The 16,447-nt window shown below is 37.9% G+C and overlaps 1 protein-coding gene and 2 long non-coding RNA genes across 3 annotated transcripts; 2 read left to right on the top strand and 1 right to left on the bottom strand.

Annotated features, from left to right (window-relative positions):
• Positions 1–3,973: 3,973 nt before the first annotated feature.
• LOC125490731 lies at positions 3,974–5,186 on the bottom strand. The gene is made up of 3 exons (XR_007267873.1): positions 4,898–5,186; positions 4,593–4,717; positions 3,974–4,138 (listed from the first exon to the last, which is right to left on the bottom strand). It is a non-coding gene; the product is annotated as an uncharacterized LOC125490731 (long non-coding RNA).
• A 925-nt stretch (positions 5,187–6,111) lies between these two features.
• On the top strand, positions 6,112–7,797 carry LOC119691847. The gene is made up of 3 exons (XR_007267872.1): positions 6,112–6,288; positions 6,604–6,794; positions 7,334–7,797. It is a non-coding gene; the product is annotated as an uncharacterized LOC119691847 (long non-coding RNA).
• A 1,225-nt stretch (positions 7,798–9,022) lies between these two features.
• LOC105382560 (facilitated trehalose transporter Tret1) lies at positions 9,023–15,738 on the top strand. The gene is made up of 3 exons (XM_038110337.2): positions 9,023–9,351; positions 11,211–11,346; positions 12,687–15,738. Exons 1-3 carry the CDS (start codon positions 9,328–9,330, stop codon positions 14,006–14,008), a joined length of 1,482 nt encoding a protein of 493 aa, XP_037966265.2. The 5' UTR covers positions 9,023–9,327; the 3' UTR covers positions 14,009–15,738.
• The last annotated feature ends 709 nt before the right edge of the window (positions 15,739–16,447 follow it).

Below are 16,447 nucleotides of genomic sequence, written 5' to 3'. Positions count from 1 at the left end.
TCGTTAAACCTATTTAAGTCCTCCTGGATAAGAGTACAGTCATTTTCATCTTTAACAATTCTAAATATTTTTAAGTCGTCCGCAAACGATAGTATGCTAGAGTTATGAAAACACTCGTTTATTTCGTTTATAAAGAGCAAATATTGTAGAGGCCCTAATATAGAGCCTTGAACTACTCCAGAAGATACCAATTTCTTCTCTGAGCAATAACCATTTATGGTTATAATTTGGAATCTATTCTCTATGTATGACGCGAACCATTTCAGCAGATTGCCTTTTATTCCGTTGTAAGATAGTTTTTCTAGTAGTAACATATGGTCAACTTTATCGAACGCTTTACGGAAGTCCGTATAGATGGCGTCTACTTGAAGACCGTCGTCTAATGCTTTGAATAGGTAAGTAGAATAAAGTAGTAGATTCGTACCTACAGATTTCTTTTTCATAAAACCATGCTGCTGTTGGTTGATATGCGATTGAACCAGAGGGTATAGAGCATTGTGGACCATAGATTCACATAGTTTGGGGAAGGTAGAAATATTAGATATGGGTCTATAATTGGGTATTTCAGCTTTGGGACCGGATTTATGAATTGGGGTAACGTGTGCTATTTTCCATCTATGTGGGAATGAACCTTCTGTTATGCATTTGTTAAAAATTAGGTAGAGGGGGTAAGCCACTTCAGAGAAAACATTTTTTAAAAATAATGCACTTATTCCGTCTGGGCCTGGGCCCTTGTTAACATCTAAGTTTTTTAATGCAATCTCGACTTTATGTAGATGTAGGTGTAGTGTGGTTATGTTGTCAGCCAGGGGGTTAGATGGAAGACTATCCAAATCAAGCTGGTTCATAGTATTTGTAGGTTCGAAAAAAAAAAAAAAAAAAAACACGCACTCACGCCTTGTACTACTGTACTCCCTTGCGGGGTAGGCAGAGGTGCATTGCTGCACCCACTTTTCGCCAGAGTGTTATGTTAGTCCCAATGTAATAGGGGGCGGGCCTATTGCCATTTTTCGGGCACATCCAAGACCCGAGAACAAATATCTGTGTTTAAACAAATATCTGCCCCAGCCGGGAATCGAACCCGGGACCTTCAGCTCAGTAGTCAGGTCACTAACCACTACGCCATTCGGTCGTCGTTGTAGGTTCGAATACGGATGAAAAGAAAGTTCCAAACATCTCAGCTATCTGTTCTGGATCGCTGGATGAACTGTCTCCGAGTGACATAGTACTAGTATACCCCGAGCTATTTTTCTTGAGTGGTTTTTGGTATAGCTAGTTCCGTATCCAAAATATACGCTCGAGAACAGTCCGCAAGAAGCAGCTTGCATCTAGTACGAAGGAGGGAGTACTCAGCGTAGTCTGATAGTGATTGGTAAGTCTTCCATCTTTTCCACAATTTAAGCTTTCGCTTCAATGAAGATTTAAGTGCTGGGGAAAACCACTTCGGGTATTTTGCCTGGGTGTTCCTTTTTAATGGTACATTATTATTTAAAATTTCATATAAAATTTCATAAAACTTATCCACGGATTGAGAAGCTGACATGTTTTTTAATGTGTTATCCCAATCGATAGTTTGGAGCTGTTCACGAATTGACGGGTAATCTGCTTTGTAAAAATTATACTTAGACACATATTTAGACGGAATAGTTTTCTGTGCTGATCGTTCCATGTTAAACTCAATCGGAGGGTGGTGAGGCCCGGGTCGGGACAGCTCCACTCCAGATCTAACACATTTACAAGGAATGTTGCATAGCAGTAAATCAAGGATACGCCCATTTCCATTCAGACAACTATTGTACTGATAGAGTTTCATTAGTGTGAGAGTATTAGTAAGTAATTTATGAATTTCGTTAGTTGGCTGAGATGGATGAAGAGCTCTATCTGTATTATTAGGAATCCACTCAAGGTCTGGGATATTGAAATCGCCTACCATACAGTATGTAAATTCTGGGTATGATGAGTATACATTTTGAATTTTATTTAGTACTTTTTCGTATACATGTGTCCTTGATTTGGGTGGTATGTAATTAACCGATAAAAGTAGAGTGGAGCCTTGCTGTGTCGGTAGAGTGATGATTATGTCCTCATTAATTGAGTCCTCCAAGTCAAATCTTCTAGTAGCTGATATAGACTTCTTAATAGCGACAAATATTCCACCTCCGTCTAGTTTAGTCGTTAGTGATAAATCACGGTCTCTACGATAAATATTGTACCTATCGTCTACTAACTCAGAGTCATATATCCCTAATCGCAACCATGTTTCAGTGATAATAATAATGTCAAAGTCCGTATTCAATATTGAAAGTCTTAAGTCGGCCAACTTGCTACGTAAACCACCACAGTTTTGGTAATAAATATTTAAATTGTTTATTCTATTGAAAATTTACTTAGTACAGGTACATATTTTGTTTGTTTGTAGGACATAAGAAAGTATAATGGATGGCACTCATATTTGAATTTACTAACTATTTTTATTTGGTCTATTACAGAATGAGCAGAGTAGTGGTATAGGGACACATAATAGTATATGCGAGCCAATTGCATGAAATACAAAGTAACCGATATTAAGAAAATGTACAATACTAGTCAGAGTTTGAGCAAATCCTCCGAGTTACGGATCGTTACTACTCGTGAATCATCCGTCTTACGCATAAGGATGGTAGCGTTTTTAATCCAAACGAACTTGTAGTTTTTTTCCTTCTTAGCTTTACGGGCCTCGGCGTACAAGATTTTGTTTTTCAGCGTTAGGTGTTGTGTGGTGTAACTACGTTAACGCAAATATGTCTTATATCTTTATAGATTGAAGTTAATAGCCGGATCCCCACCAGACGATCCAACGCGATCCGATCGCGCGATCCAAGGAATCTTACATACTAAACTTCTTGGATCGGGCGATCGGATCGCATTGGATAGTTTGGTGCAGATCCGGCTATTAACTTGTGATAACAATGGTATCGATTCTGAAGGGCACATTCTAATTTTAACGCTGTCAAAAAACGCTTACATTCCCTCTAAATTTATTTGGCATTCTGAAGGCACCGTTTATCTCCAAAATTAGAGACGTCACTTTAAATTTTGAATCTGACAGCGTTAAAACTATTCAACTTAGGTTATATGGTCGAATTGGTATTCTGAAGGTCGCATTTTTAGCGATGTCAACGTAAAATTAGCAACTTTCTTCCTAAATTTAAAAGGGGTCTGGAAAGGTGCCTCTTAAAATTATACTAAAATTTCTAAAAGTAAAACCGTGAAATATATGGGAAATCGTTGTTGTAGGTGCATAAATATGGATTTAATCTGGAGTTTAGTTAAAATATGGTTATAAACCAAACATAAAGCTGAAAATGGATTAAACTATGTATCTAAGTATAGGTAAGAAGTTGCTTACAATCAACAGGCTACGTAGGTATGCAAGTAGGAGGAATCATTAAGTTTAGGTTACCTATCTTGATTACTGAAATAGAGGTGAGTACCTAGGTAAGTAGGTTTTTTTATTATTACTTATGTAAGTATCATAGGACTCTACATATCTTCTCAAAGAAAAGTACCTACTTACTTACCTACCTACTACAAAACTTCTTATCAAAATCCTGTTGCCTATGATAAGATGAACAGTAGGGCTAATTCTTAATAATTGTAATGATTATGATCAGTACATATCTTTCTAACTAGCTAATAATAAAGCAGGTAGATGTACTTGGCTCAATTTGAGTATTCTTACCTAAGTATAATGATTATCATAACATAGGAACTAAAGAGTAAAGTAATAGGAACCTATACTGATAAGGTCATCTCCCCTCTATCCAAACAAATTAATGGTTATGATGTTGGCAGCAATAAAACTTTTTGCATTGATAAAGTAACCAAAAGTCAATCTTTGAAATAATTAATAGAGGAGGTTTGTTAGCTTTACTAACTAAGTTTATTCACTGCCAAATAAGTTTTATTACCACTAGAAAATGAAAGTAACACAATTTAGAGAAGCTTTATTTCATTTTATAACATAGTCACATGTATCTATCAAAGTTCTTTTGTATGAAATATAATAATCTTGTTTATTATATGCACTGACGAGTCTTGGAAGAGGTTGCTTCGAGAAGACAAGATTTTATAATCCTTCCTGGGTTTCAATTTAGTTCTGTAACAATAATAATATGATAAGTATATGAATAACATTAACTAAATTGAATAATTTATAATATTTTTCACTACATCACATAGTGCACTGCATAAAACAAACTGTATGTATAGGTAGGTTGGTACCAAGATAGACTTTGATGCAATCAGCGGTAGACAATTAATGAGACTGGCTAATCGTCTCCTGCCCACTGGACCGACGACCTTAGGCGGGTAGCCGGTAGTGGCTGGATGAGGAAGGCCGAGGACAGAGTGTTGTGGCACTCCTTGGGAGAGGCCTATGTCCAGCAGTGGATGATTATGGGCTGATGATGAATCGTTTCACCGCTAAGAGAGATTGAAGTACTTAAGTATCTTTAACACTCAATCATTTAATTTTGTAAATTTTGTAAGTAAGTACTTACATGGGTTTTTCTATTTTTTCACTCTATTACATAGTAAGTATAAATACTAACCTTCTGTTTAGGTAACTTAGATAGTCTGAACGGGAATGTGACTGGATCCTTTCATACTTGTTGATGCAGGTGTTGTGTTTCATATAGGTAACTTGCTGGCTGATGTTTTAAGGTTATGTTTGCATCTGAAATTATAAAATATTTCGTAAGCAAACATACACGAATAAGCAGAATATGAATAAGGTGCGAATTTCTCATTTTATATAATGGATTTGCACAAAATCTTCGTAACAATCAACACGAATTCCAAAGACGAATCCGTCAAGTTACATGTACTTAAACATTTCACTATGTTTATGGCTTACCTTATAGGAAAACTTGTGTAATGAAAACCTTTGTAAGCAAGTAGCTATCACGGATAATTTAAGATCTTTCGTATCGTATTTATCACCATCGAATTTTTTCCCGGCAATCGGAGAAAGAAAACAATGAAAAAGTCAATGTATTTTTTTGGGGTTGCCAGTAATTTATTTCTAAATTACCTATAATGAGTCACATTGGAAACACTAATAGTTATGCTTTTCACGATAATAATAGGCTGTAAATGCATTTAGTATATTTTTAAATATATTTTTAACATATTTTTATGTATTTAAAGTAAATTAAGATTAAAAAAATAAAATAACGACTATATTTCCATGATATCTATATTTCGCTGCCATCATTTGGTATTTGTCCCTTAGGACAAATACCAAACTTATATGGGAACACTCATTTTAAAGACGTCAAATCAGCCTATTAAATTTAGTTGGCCGTTAAAATCGTTGCCTTCAGAATAGCAAAAATTAGCGCTGTCAGTTAAATTTAGAAATTTTAGCTCATTTTAAAATTAGGAAGTGTGCCCTTCAGAATCGATACCAATATCTATATATACAGGGTGTTCCAACAGGGCACCCTGTATGTATGTACAATGAGGTTGAGCAATATAAAGAGATGGCGTTGTAGGCTCAGTATGACGTATAGAGTATGACAAAAAACTCCTCGAGATGGCGCTCTTTTCACAATTGTTTATTTTTTCTCTATGCACTCTTGTTTTCACAAGTCAACGACATAAGTCAGGCAGACATAAAGGCATAGAGGCGAGTGCTCTTTCTAAGCTGTCAGCACAACAAAAATGACCAAAAAAAAACAGGTTATTTGTGGCTGAGGCTGGGTTTCTGGGTTATTTCCGTTATTTCCATGTTATTTCAAGGACTTTTTCTATATACAAAGTCCTTGGGAAGTAATAAGTAAGTACTTATTACTTCCATAGGTTATTTATACTTATTTAGTTATTTTTGTTTTTGTTAAATACCGCATTGTTTTCATTATAAAAATAGTAGCGGATTTTTACACTGAACTCGCCACCAAGGAAGTTAAGTAATTCTCCACCGAGAAGCTCGTCACAAAAATATTCAGGCTCATTCAGGTATGTTACATTCATTTGGCATTAAGCTCAAGAATGTTATTATTCTGAGACTTAAATATAAAATTTTGTCTGTGATTAAATAGCGTAGCTAGAATATTATGAAAAGCATTTGAAAAGTCATGGTCATGCCATAAGCCAAAATATGGTAAAAATATTTTACAAATTTTATTTTTTATCCTTTATTTTTCAAATTTGTTAAGTAAGTACATTTAGTTCCTGCTGGCAAAGATGATGCTACTACTTTACACATGAGACATGTGGTAAATTACAAAAGTATTTTGTTATTTGGTACTTATTACTTTACTATTTTAATTACTACAAGAACAAAGAAAATCTATCTTATACATACTTATACAAATAAATCGGTCCCGGCTGTGATCGAACCAGGGACCTTCGCCACAAGTCAGCCTCACCACTACACCACTACGCCACCCGGTCACATCGGCCATAACTTTTATTATTTGTTCATAAGGTCCTATATTTTGGTCAAGTTAAGTGGTTACTAGTGTAACTTTAAGTAAGTTAGGCGTGAGTATTAAATCAAAATTATTAATGTGTTAAGTACCTACATAGATAAAATAAAACACATATTTATCTTTCCAGCGTGATCTTCAAGTGTTGCTGCATAATTCTGCCATTGTTTCTAATGCTGGTACTGATAGGAATGTATGTGTTTGAGCTGATGTTTCCGGACTACTATATGAAACATCACAAGAGTAAACTCTCGTACTAGGGCTTCAGTGTGATAAGTGCGAGAGAGTACTCGCCTTGGACCCGTTTCGTTTTATCTAAAGGTACTAATTAGACCCGAGTTAATTAAATTTACATTAATTGAGATAGTAAGGAACACAATCCAACATCTGTAAATGCGGTTTGTTTTATGTTTTTTATTGTTTATTTGGATGTTTGAATGAAGTGTAGAAATATAATATCTTCCCGCTTATACTATTTCTACAGGGTGTTGCAAAAAGGGTATAACTAAGCCGAAACCTAAACCTAACACCCTGTATAATCCAATACGTAATACCAACGAGTTATTATAGAAAAACAATCCATCGAATTAAGTTTCATCGAAAACTATCCATCTACTTCTCGATTCTGCGACGCTTTGTTACAATCCTTCGAAAAACTATCGAGTTATTTCAGTCGTAGTCGTGGTTGACATAAATATTTATAATTATCGTTAATTTCATATACTTACTTGATACTGATACTGATGGCCTTCCCGTCGTATCCGACGACAGCGACCCTGTCTATCTTCTCGCATGTGCTCTGATGTGGCTGGAGAATCCAAACTTACCTACTACCTACTTAGTAAATTTCATGTTTACAGTTTTCCTATTCTCGCTATGGTGGACTACGTCGGTCGGTTCGGGTGTCTCGTGGGAGTGGTAGCCCTGCTGGTACTGTTGTACCACTACTTGTATTACTTCCCGAAACCTTTCTACGAGTACGAGGTCACGTACTGGGGGCGCTTTCAGCACGGCCTGACGCCGGACTTCTCAATACCCGAGTATTTCTGGATGTCGCATATGTACGAGAAATACTTCAACAAAAACTATAAAGTGAAGTATGAGTCGATAGACGAGTATTTCGATCAAGTGTTCGCTGAGATTATGGCAACGTACACTACGGCTCTATACGACGAAAACCTGGAGGGAGAACAGAATACCGTGGCTAAAGACTAGTGTATCATTGGAGGCGTAAGGTGCAAAAAAACTGTTATGGAATTTTAGTATCGATTTGTTTGTGTAACTGTATGTTTGTTATTTATTAATAAAAAATAGAACAAGTGTATAAAGGGGTTTTATTTTTATTACATTGAATAGACATAATTTTCTGTATTCATTTTAACAATCTATAGATTATAGCAGATATGACCCAGTCGTGTAAGATTGGGACCTTGAAAAATGAATGGGATACCAAAACTATCATCATCATCATCATCATCAGCCAATAATCATCCACTGCTGGACATAGGCCTCTCCCAAGGAGCGCCACAACACTCGGTCCTCGGCCTTCCTCATCCAACCACTACCCGCCACCCGCCTAAGGTCGTCAGTCCAGCGTCCAAAACTATATAGCTATAAAATAAAGTAGTAGTTAGATACTACAGTGACATAACTGGGGAAGGTACCTAAAAGAAGAAAAAGCATACCGTGTGGCGTGGGACCCCCTCCAGCCCAGAATGTGGATAAGCAGCCGGCAGCCGTCTCTATTAGTGCCAGCACTTGGCTCTCTCGAATGGAACCTATGACATGACCACTGCGGGTTGGCTCACACCAAACTAGGTAATGTGCTAAATCTAGATGTGCAAGTTTCCTCACGACATTTTGCTGTGGTTTTTTAAATGGAGCTAATCCTTAAGTATTTATCTTTGTGGCTTCCCTTAAATTTAATGTTTAATTCATATCAGTAGAATATTTTCATGTGAATGGCTATTTATATATCTGTTTCATCCATTCGATAGTCAGCCAAAATGTCATTGAGCTCCATTGGCAACGCATGACCAATGTTAATTACGTATATACGTAGGTAGGTACCAAACCAATATGCATAGAAAATTTACAACAGTAAAATTAAGTATTTGTCATTTTTCAGTATTATCCCACACTAGAGGGTGTTTAGCCATGCGAAGAAATATTATGTACCTACTTAGATGCTACCTTTTTTCGGTAAAGAAATGGCATAAGAAGTATACTCAAGGCAAAAAAATACACAAAAAATAAATAAGTAGCTAATAAATTCTAACAAAAATGTTTTTGTTTTTGTTTGCGTTCATGGAAGAGCTTTATTGTTTGCCTACCTATTTCCCTATGGCATGGCCCTACACAATCTCAAAGCCTGCCTTATAAGCTGAAGGGTGGTCAGTGGTCACACTGAACATCTTTACTTCTTTTTATTTGTGTAGGGAAGGTTGCACGGTGGTTGTGTTGAAGGCTGTTTGGTCACTAAAAATGAAATAAGTCGATAAAATCATATATTTTTCTTGAATTTCTAAACCTAGTTATATTGTTTACATTGCCCACCTTGCGGCATTTACAGAACCCTGTAAAGGTAACCTGAGATAATGCAAGTGAGCCAAGAGAGGTCGCCCATTTTTAAATATTAAAAAAAAAAAACTTACTCTGTAACACGCTATATACTGTATAAAATAATGTGTTACTGAAATTCAAACTATGGCATCATTACTCAAAAGCGAGGCAGTGTGTTGGATATGGCGGTCGTATTTGTATACTTTTCTCCTTCAAGCGAGAATTACGTTGCTTCAATATAATCTTATTTGTTTATGCGTTCGTAATTCTGTGAAAAATAATTAAAATTAATATGCCGTCCCCGCTTTTTAAACAAGTAAGTCACATTTTATATACTATATTTTAACATAAAAAACTGAAAATATCAAAATTATAAAAAAGAAACAACGTTTTATATATCGAACTCATTTATAAGTAAGTATACTAACTCAATTATTTATTTTTGGTTGTAAAATCGATGTTTACGGGACTAGGATTTGTTGATCATCTCTAGATTAGCCTCAGTCGCTGACTACCCTGGGTAACATCACTTTTTGGTACCTAGATAGTATAATTTTTCATGAATTTCCAAAAGTCGTAGAACAAATTAAGTTGTTAAGAATGACGAACTGGGTCACCACTTCATTTGCAACACACCCTGTGACCTCTTATGACGCTTATGACCTTGGGAAGTCAGCGATTGACGCTATTTTATTTATTTATTTATATTCTTTATTATTATTATCTGACTGGCCAATCCTCTCACCACGATGACTAACCCTAGAGACGTGTATCCTAATCCTAACTAATCCTAACTTAATATTATAAATGTGAAAGTAACTGTGTCTGTCTGTCTGTCTGTCTGTCTGTTACTCTTTCACGCCAAAACTACTGAACGGATTTGAATGAAATTTGGTATACATATGGTCTAGACCCTGAGAAAGAACATAGGCTACTTTTTATCCCGGAATTCCCACGGGAAAACTTTTTAAGGTGAAGCGAAGCTCGCGGGCACAGCTAGTACTCTATAGTTTGTCACCAACGCGACAGTCTAAGAACGAGAACTAGACTAATTATTTAATATTCGTAGGTACCTACATGATATTCAATTTTTTTGTCGAATGCCTAATAAACTACAAATGATACTTATTACAATAAATAAAAGTAAAGAACTAGCACGATTGTAATTTTTATCTATGCAAACAGTATCAAGCACTCACGACATGTAGTTTAACTCCCTGAATATCTTTTTTTATAAGTAAGTAATTAATTTTATGACGTCTGAAAATTATTTTGCCCAGGGCAGAAAGTTCTCATTTTACCGCTGGTAAATTGAGGGGCCAATCCTAAATCCGCATTTAGTATTTTCGACCCACTTGGGCGCCGCAACATCACTACTGCAACCGTAGCACCACCGAGACATTCGCCGGTCAAACATTTGTCAGATCTTATTTTTTTTCAACCTTGCGGTCGAATGGCGCAGTGGTTATTTGCCCTGACTGCTATGCCGAAGGTCCCGGGTTCGATTCCCGGCTGGGGCAAATATTTGTGTAAAGACAGATATTTGTACTCGGGTCTTGGGTGTTGATATTTATTAATACCTATGTATCTATCTATGTATTTGTGTAGATATATCAGCTGTCCGATACCCATAATACAGGCTCTGCCTTGCTTGGGGTCGGCCGTATGTGAGATGTCCCCAAATATTTATTTTTTTTGTGATCGAAGTTGCCGTCGCGACGCGTCGCGTCGTCTGCTGGATATCTTGCCAGCGGCCAATAGCCACCTTAAATTGTGAAAAACATATTTTGTGAATAAATTAAAATAAAATATTATGTATACATCAATTACAATACTTATTCTATTTTTAGATACCGTACCAAATGTCGGGTACATTAACTTCGGGTCGTTGACTGATAAAATATCCTGAGGTCCTAGTGTAGGTTTCACAAATTTCGGCGCCGGCGCAGCTCATATGGCATTCACTACGTTGCGTCAACAGTTCAACACAGGCAGCGCCAGTGTGGCTGCGGCGCTCTTAGGGCCAGTTTTTTATCCTTATTTAACTCAACCATTGGTCAAAATCTTACGTATAACAACTGTCATCGTTGACAAAAGGGCCACCTAAGGGCACTTGACTTTACGATTTCACACAACTAAACGCTCCATAAAACCCCGCTTCCTCATGTCCTGCAGATATTCGTGGTGTCCGGGGCGGCGGTGAACTTCGTGGGACACGGCTGCGTGCACGGGTTCCCCTCCGTGCTGTTCACGCAGCTGGAGACAGATGGAGGACCCGTCGTGCTGACTGACCATGATGTGTCCTGGATCGGTAAGGCACCTAGGGGGTTAGAATTGCCGAACAGTAGCAATTAAAAATCTTTGAGCAGTTAAGCAGCGTCGCTTGTCAAATCTGAGGTAACTTGTATTATCTGATTGATGTTTGACTGGCGAGCGATGCTGCTTATGGATTGTTAATTGCTAATGTGTCGGTGGAGGTATGGGAGACCGGGGACAAAAGTAACAGTTTGTGCATTCTGTCTGATTTCTCGTTATTAATAACATTTACGATAAAATAAATATAGTCACATAAAACTTTCGTATATAGTCTACAAATATCCATTATTACTTTACTTAATACATCTCGAATTTTAGCATTTCTAAAGCCTCAAAAAAAAAGGGAAATCGTTACTTTCGACCCCATGGTCAGGACGAAAGTAACAAGGCATGGGTCGAAAGTAACAACCCGTAAATTCTGCCCAATGTTATAAATACGATTCAAAAGAAAGAACAAAAAAAACAGTCAAATTATTTAGTTAAGAAAACTTCTTAAAAAACTATCGAAACTAAAAAAAAACTTATGACTTATTGACAGAACTAAAAAAAACTTCTTAATATAAACTGTACATGAGATCCATCATTTAAACTGACTAACTGATAAGAAGTTGTTTTATTTGTGCCATAATATACAATATACAATATTATGGCACAGATATCTAATCAAAACAACAAAAAATAAAAATTTATAATGTGACATGGCAAACTTACCAAAGTAACATGTTACTTTTGTCCTGCCGCGAGCTCTTACTTTTGTACCCATCCCCATTTTTTTAATATCAGGCGATATAACTTTGGGGAAGTCCACAGAGTCTTTGTTACTTTCTACCCGCTGTTACTTTTGTCCCCGGTCTCCCCTACGGTAGCTGCGACCAACCAGCCAGTATTACTGCTTATCTAGCCTCTTAACATCATTAAGGTACTTCACTTAACATATTAGTACACCTAAAAGACAAGTGTGTATGTATAAATAGCTATAAATAACCTAAACTCTGAAACTATCTTAATTTAAAAATAAACGTCTGCAGCATTATTTACTTAAATTAAATTTACATATTATTTATATCCATAAAGTACAGCAGTATTCAGATCACGTATCGATGAATGTAAAATGAAGTCTTTAATAAGTGCTAGACTGCTAGCTGAAAACCACTTCTGTCCATCAGATCAGATGCTGAGCTGGTGCCTTTTTGACGCTCTGTACAGGAAACTTCGTTAACTATTTGCTTTGTACTCTCTCCCGTTATTTCAATGTTGGTTAAATTTGGTAAATTTTTAAATTTTTTCATGGCAGTGTGTCAAATAATTAATGATTAATTTTCTTTAACATTCCAGGATCCATGATCGGCGTGGTGAGCATCGTGGGCAACTTCCTCTCCCCAGTCCTGATGTCGAGGTTCGGGCGACAGAAGGCGCACCTATGCACCACCATCCCGGCGCTCATTGGCTGGGCCATCTTCCTCTTCGCCAACTCCGTCCCGCTCTTCCTCACGTCGCGGGTGCTGCACGGGCTCGCCATCGGCATCCGTCTCCCTCTAGCAGCCATCCTGGTAGCCGAATACACTGACCCGAAGTACCGAGGGGTCTTTCTCGGAACTTTTGCCGTGTCTCTAGGTCTTGGTATTATGCTGTCTCATGTCATTGGCATGTATTTATCCTGGCGCATGACTGCGCTAGCGTGTGGACTGTTTCCTCTATGCTCTTTGATCATCATCAGCCTTTCACCAGAATCTCCCAGCTGGCTGGTATCGAAAGGAAGGTTTGATGAGGCCGCAAAAGCCTTCAACTGGCTCAGAGGTGATGCTGTTGAGCAGCAAGCTGAATTAGACGCTATGATCACAGCTCACAAGAACGATATTGTGAATGAAGAACGAAGAAAAAAGGAAACGGGTTCTGATATCGGTGGAAAGAGTGTTATATCTGCGTTTGTAAATGACATAAAGCACTTCATCCGAATCTTCAAACGAGAGGAGTTTTACAAGCCAGCCATTATAGCTATATCTATGCTGTTTGTGTTCGAATTCTGTGGGTCCCACATGGTTCCTGCGTATGGACATATCATCCTGCAGTCAGTCCTGGATAAGAAGGACCCTAATGACGTCAATTGGCAATTTACCGTCGTGGATCTGCTGAGGACCGTCTCTGCTTTCGTCGCTACGTATCTGTTGAAGAGGTTTAAGCGTCGCATCGTGTTGTTCACAAGTGGAGTGTTTACGGTGGTATCCATGATATGTCTGTCTGCCTTCATCTACGTGCGACAGGCAAGTGTTGCAGCCGACGCCTGGTGGCAGGAGTGTGTGGCTATGGCGCTGATGATAGCATACACTCTGTCCTTCTCTGTAGGACTCGTCCCTCTGACGTGGGTGATTTGTGGAGAGGTATTCCCCCTGTCTTTCAGGAGTTTAGGGTCTACAATTTCCACGTCATTTTGGATGCCAGCTTTCGTTATCTCAATGAAGTCTGCTCCTCACTTGTTCAGCTCTGTGGGGGTTGAAGGCACGTTCCTGGTACAAGCTGGGACGTTGACCTTCTGTCTGCTGATTCTGTACGCACTGTTCCCCGAAACAAAGGACAGAACATTGCAAGACATTGAGAACAGCTTTAAGAAAAACAAGGGAAATGATACGGATGTTGAAATGAGACTAATGGACAAGTGAAAAGTTATACATTATGTTTATGAATATTTATTGAATAGAATAGCGCGTGTATTATTATCATGTAAATTTATTTTCTATAATTAAGAACTTAGTAGCTATAATTTATTTGCTAATCAGTTACGTCAATGCTAATTGTTAATCTTAAGGAAATATACTGTAAGTACCTACTTATAATGTATGTTTTTTTTCATATTCCAATATAGTTTAGATCACATACTTCTATATATTGTCATAAGACTAATTTCTTCTTCCTTTGAGCTAGTATAGGTACGAAGACAGGTAGACGGCAGCAGCAGCTGTGCTAGTACACCCAGGGTGACCCAGTGCCTCCACCAGCAGCCAAAGGCCACTCCCCATGGTGGGTCCGCGAACAAGCCCAGCCTATCCCGCAGTACCTACTGAAAGCCACCGCTGGCACCTACAAGCCAAAAGGAAGGAAAGGTAGACATCGGAGGGGACAGTAGGAGTCATTCGCCAGAATTTTTTTTTTATATAAAGCTTAAATGTCCTCGTTGTTAAAGTCTTCCTCGATTCCATGATAGATCCTCGGATGTTCCTTTACTTTCAAGAGGACACCGTGGAAAATAGATCATCGTCACGACCCATCACGTCCCCACTGCTGGGGCACGGGTCTTCTTCCAATGAAGGAAGGGTTTAGGCCTACTCCACCACGCTGGCATAGAAAATAGATAGACTACCTACTATTACTTCCATGATAGAATCATAGTAATAATAATGACTGAGCGTAACCCCAACAGAAGAAAACACATCAATAATAAATTTATCTGTGATCTGATCGGTTAACTGCTCTATGATTGTTGTGATGTGTTGAGGTTGAGTGTGTTGTTTATTTTTTTGATTCTATTTACCTATTACCTTTTATTGTGCTTTTATAAACCTTCTTACAAATGTTTAATCATCAATTTACATCCATATTTCTCATTACCGTGAGTATTATATGCAGTGTATCACCAGTACCAGTTCACATGAACATAACTGAGGATCTCTCAAATAATCGTATATCCCCAATAACTGTTAGCTCTACAATTAAATCCACAACCAGCGCAGATTGGAAAGAGTATCCTTTATTAATTTCCAATGATATCGCTCTTGAATCTGTCAATGCATCAGATAATGTCCCTCTCGAAGGGGCAGAATCAAAAAGCACAAGAAAATCTCTTTTCCTAGAGCGATTCTTGAAGCATCGTAACGATTACTATTACGACAACGATCTTGAAGACAAACGAACAAAAGCAACCGAATCTACTCCAGTACCTTCAACCACTAGTCACACAGTTACAAAAAGTAATAGGCCTAAATCTACCACAAATTGGTTATTCGGAAATGATACAAATACTTTAGACTTAGCTGATGACCAGTACGACGAAAACGAAGCTATAAATGGAAAGAAAGTCGATTTTAAAAGGATATTAAAGTGGAAAAAGGCAAATGCTCTGAAACGGATTAAAATAGCGCGCGAAGAGGCAGCTAAGCAGAAGTTTCTGGAATCCCTGGATTTGAGAAGAAGTGGTGGAAATAATGTTGATGATGAGGTTCCCAACCCCACCACCACTACCACAGAAGATCCTGATAAAGCGGACCCACTAGCTCCTGTGTGTCCCAGAATTAAATACATCCATTTACCTTTTTATGTGTGGTGCTTACTTTCGTCATTCTTGTTCTATAAAATGAGGCCTGCTTGTGCTATATAAATAAGATTATTTTGAGTATGTGTTTTTTTTTTCTTTAGAGTCCCCGCATATATGTTACATATTATTTCTGGCCGAGTTCTTATTTTGCTACTCTAAAAAGTTGGTTACCGATTGTTGGTTGTGTACGGGCACCCTTATTTTAACCGTAACTCTATCACTCCGATTCTATTCTGTATGCATACCATAATTTATCTATGCGTGTCGTGGCATCCCAATCCTGTTTCGTATAAAAATAGTGTTTCATAAACTTTCTAAATTGAAAGTTTCCAGCTTCAGAAGTCTTTCCGACTTGAAACCATCAAACAAGGCTTTCACAAGTCGTAGCCAGTCCGTGACCAAGTGGCCTGGGGCGGCGTGTCAACAGCCTGTAATAGGCTGCCAACGAGGGATGTACAAATATACCGTCCTCCTTTCAACTTAACTGGCCGCGAACCGCAACTTATTTCCGATTTCCAATATTCTGCAATCAGCATAGGAAGATATAATTATGACCCATGACATTGGAATTTATGTACGTACATACGAGTATCAAAGTAAAGAATAACATCGTGAGTTCGGGATGTGTAAACCGTTGAGTATGAGAGGGTACACCCGAGTCCGCGTTGTTCTATGGAACCGTCAACCAACCAACCCGCATTACTGGGAAAACGTGTGCTGTAAGTTTTCCTAACAAAAAAAATGAAGCGTGGTAGGAAATGGTCCACGCTTAGTAAGGCAGTTGCACAAA

This window comes from Plutella xylostella, chromosome 27 (genome assembly GCF_932276165.1).
Source record: "Plutella xylostella chromosome 27, ilPluXylo3.1, whole genome shotgun sequence".
Lineage (NCBI taxonomy): Eukaryota > Metazoa > Arthropoda > Insecta > Lepidoptera > Plutellidae > Plutella > Plutella xylostella.
This window is presented reverse-complemented; position numbering and strand designations above follow the sequence as displayed.

What these genes read in the sequence shown, in the direction of transcription:
- LOC105382560 (XM_038110337.2), top strand. Translation starts at nt 9,328, where the DNA reads ATGCCGTCCCCGCTTTTTAAACAA. An exon ending in CGTCCCCGCTTTTTAAACAA is followed by an intron (nt 9,352 to 11,210) that starts GTAAGTCACATT and finishes CATGTCCTGCAG; the next exon opens with ATATTCGTGGTGTCCGGGGC. An exon ending in CCATGATGTGTCCTGGATCG is followed by an intron (nt 11,347 to 12,686) that starts GTAAGGCACCTA and finishes TTAACATTCCAG; the next exon opens with GATCCATGATCGGCGTGGTG.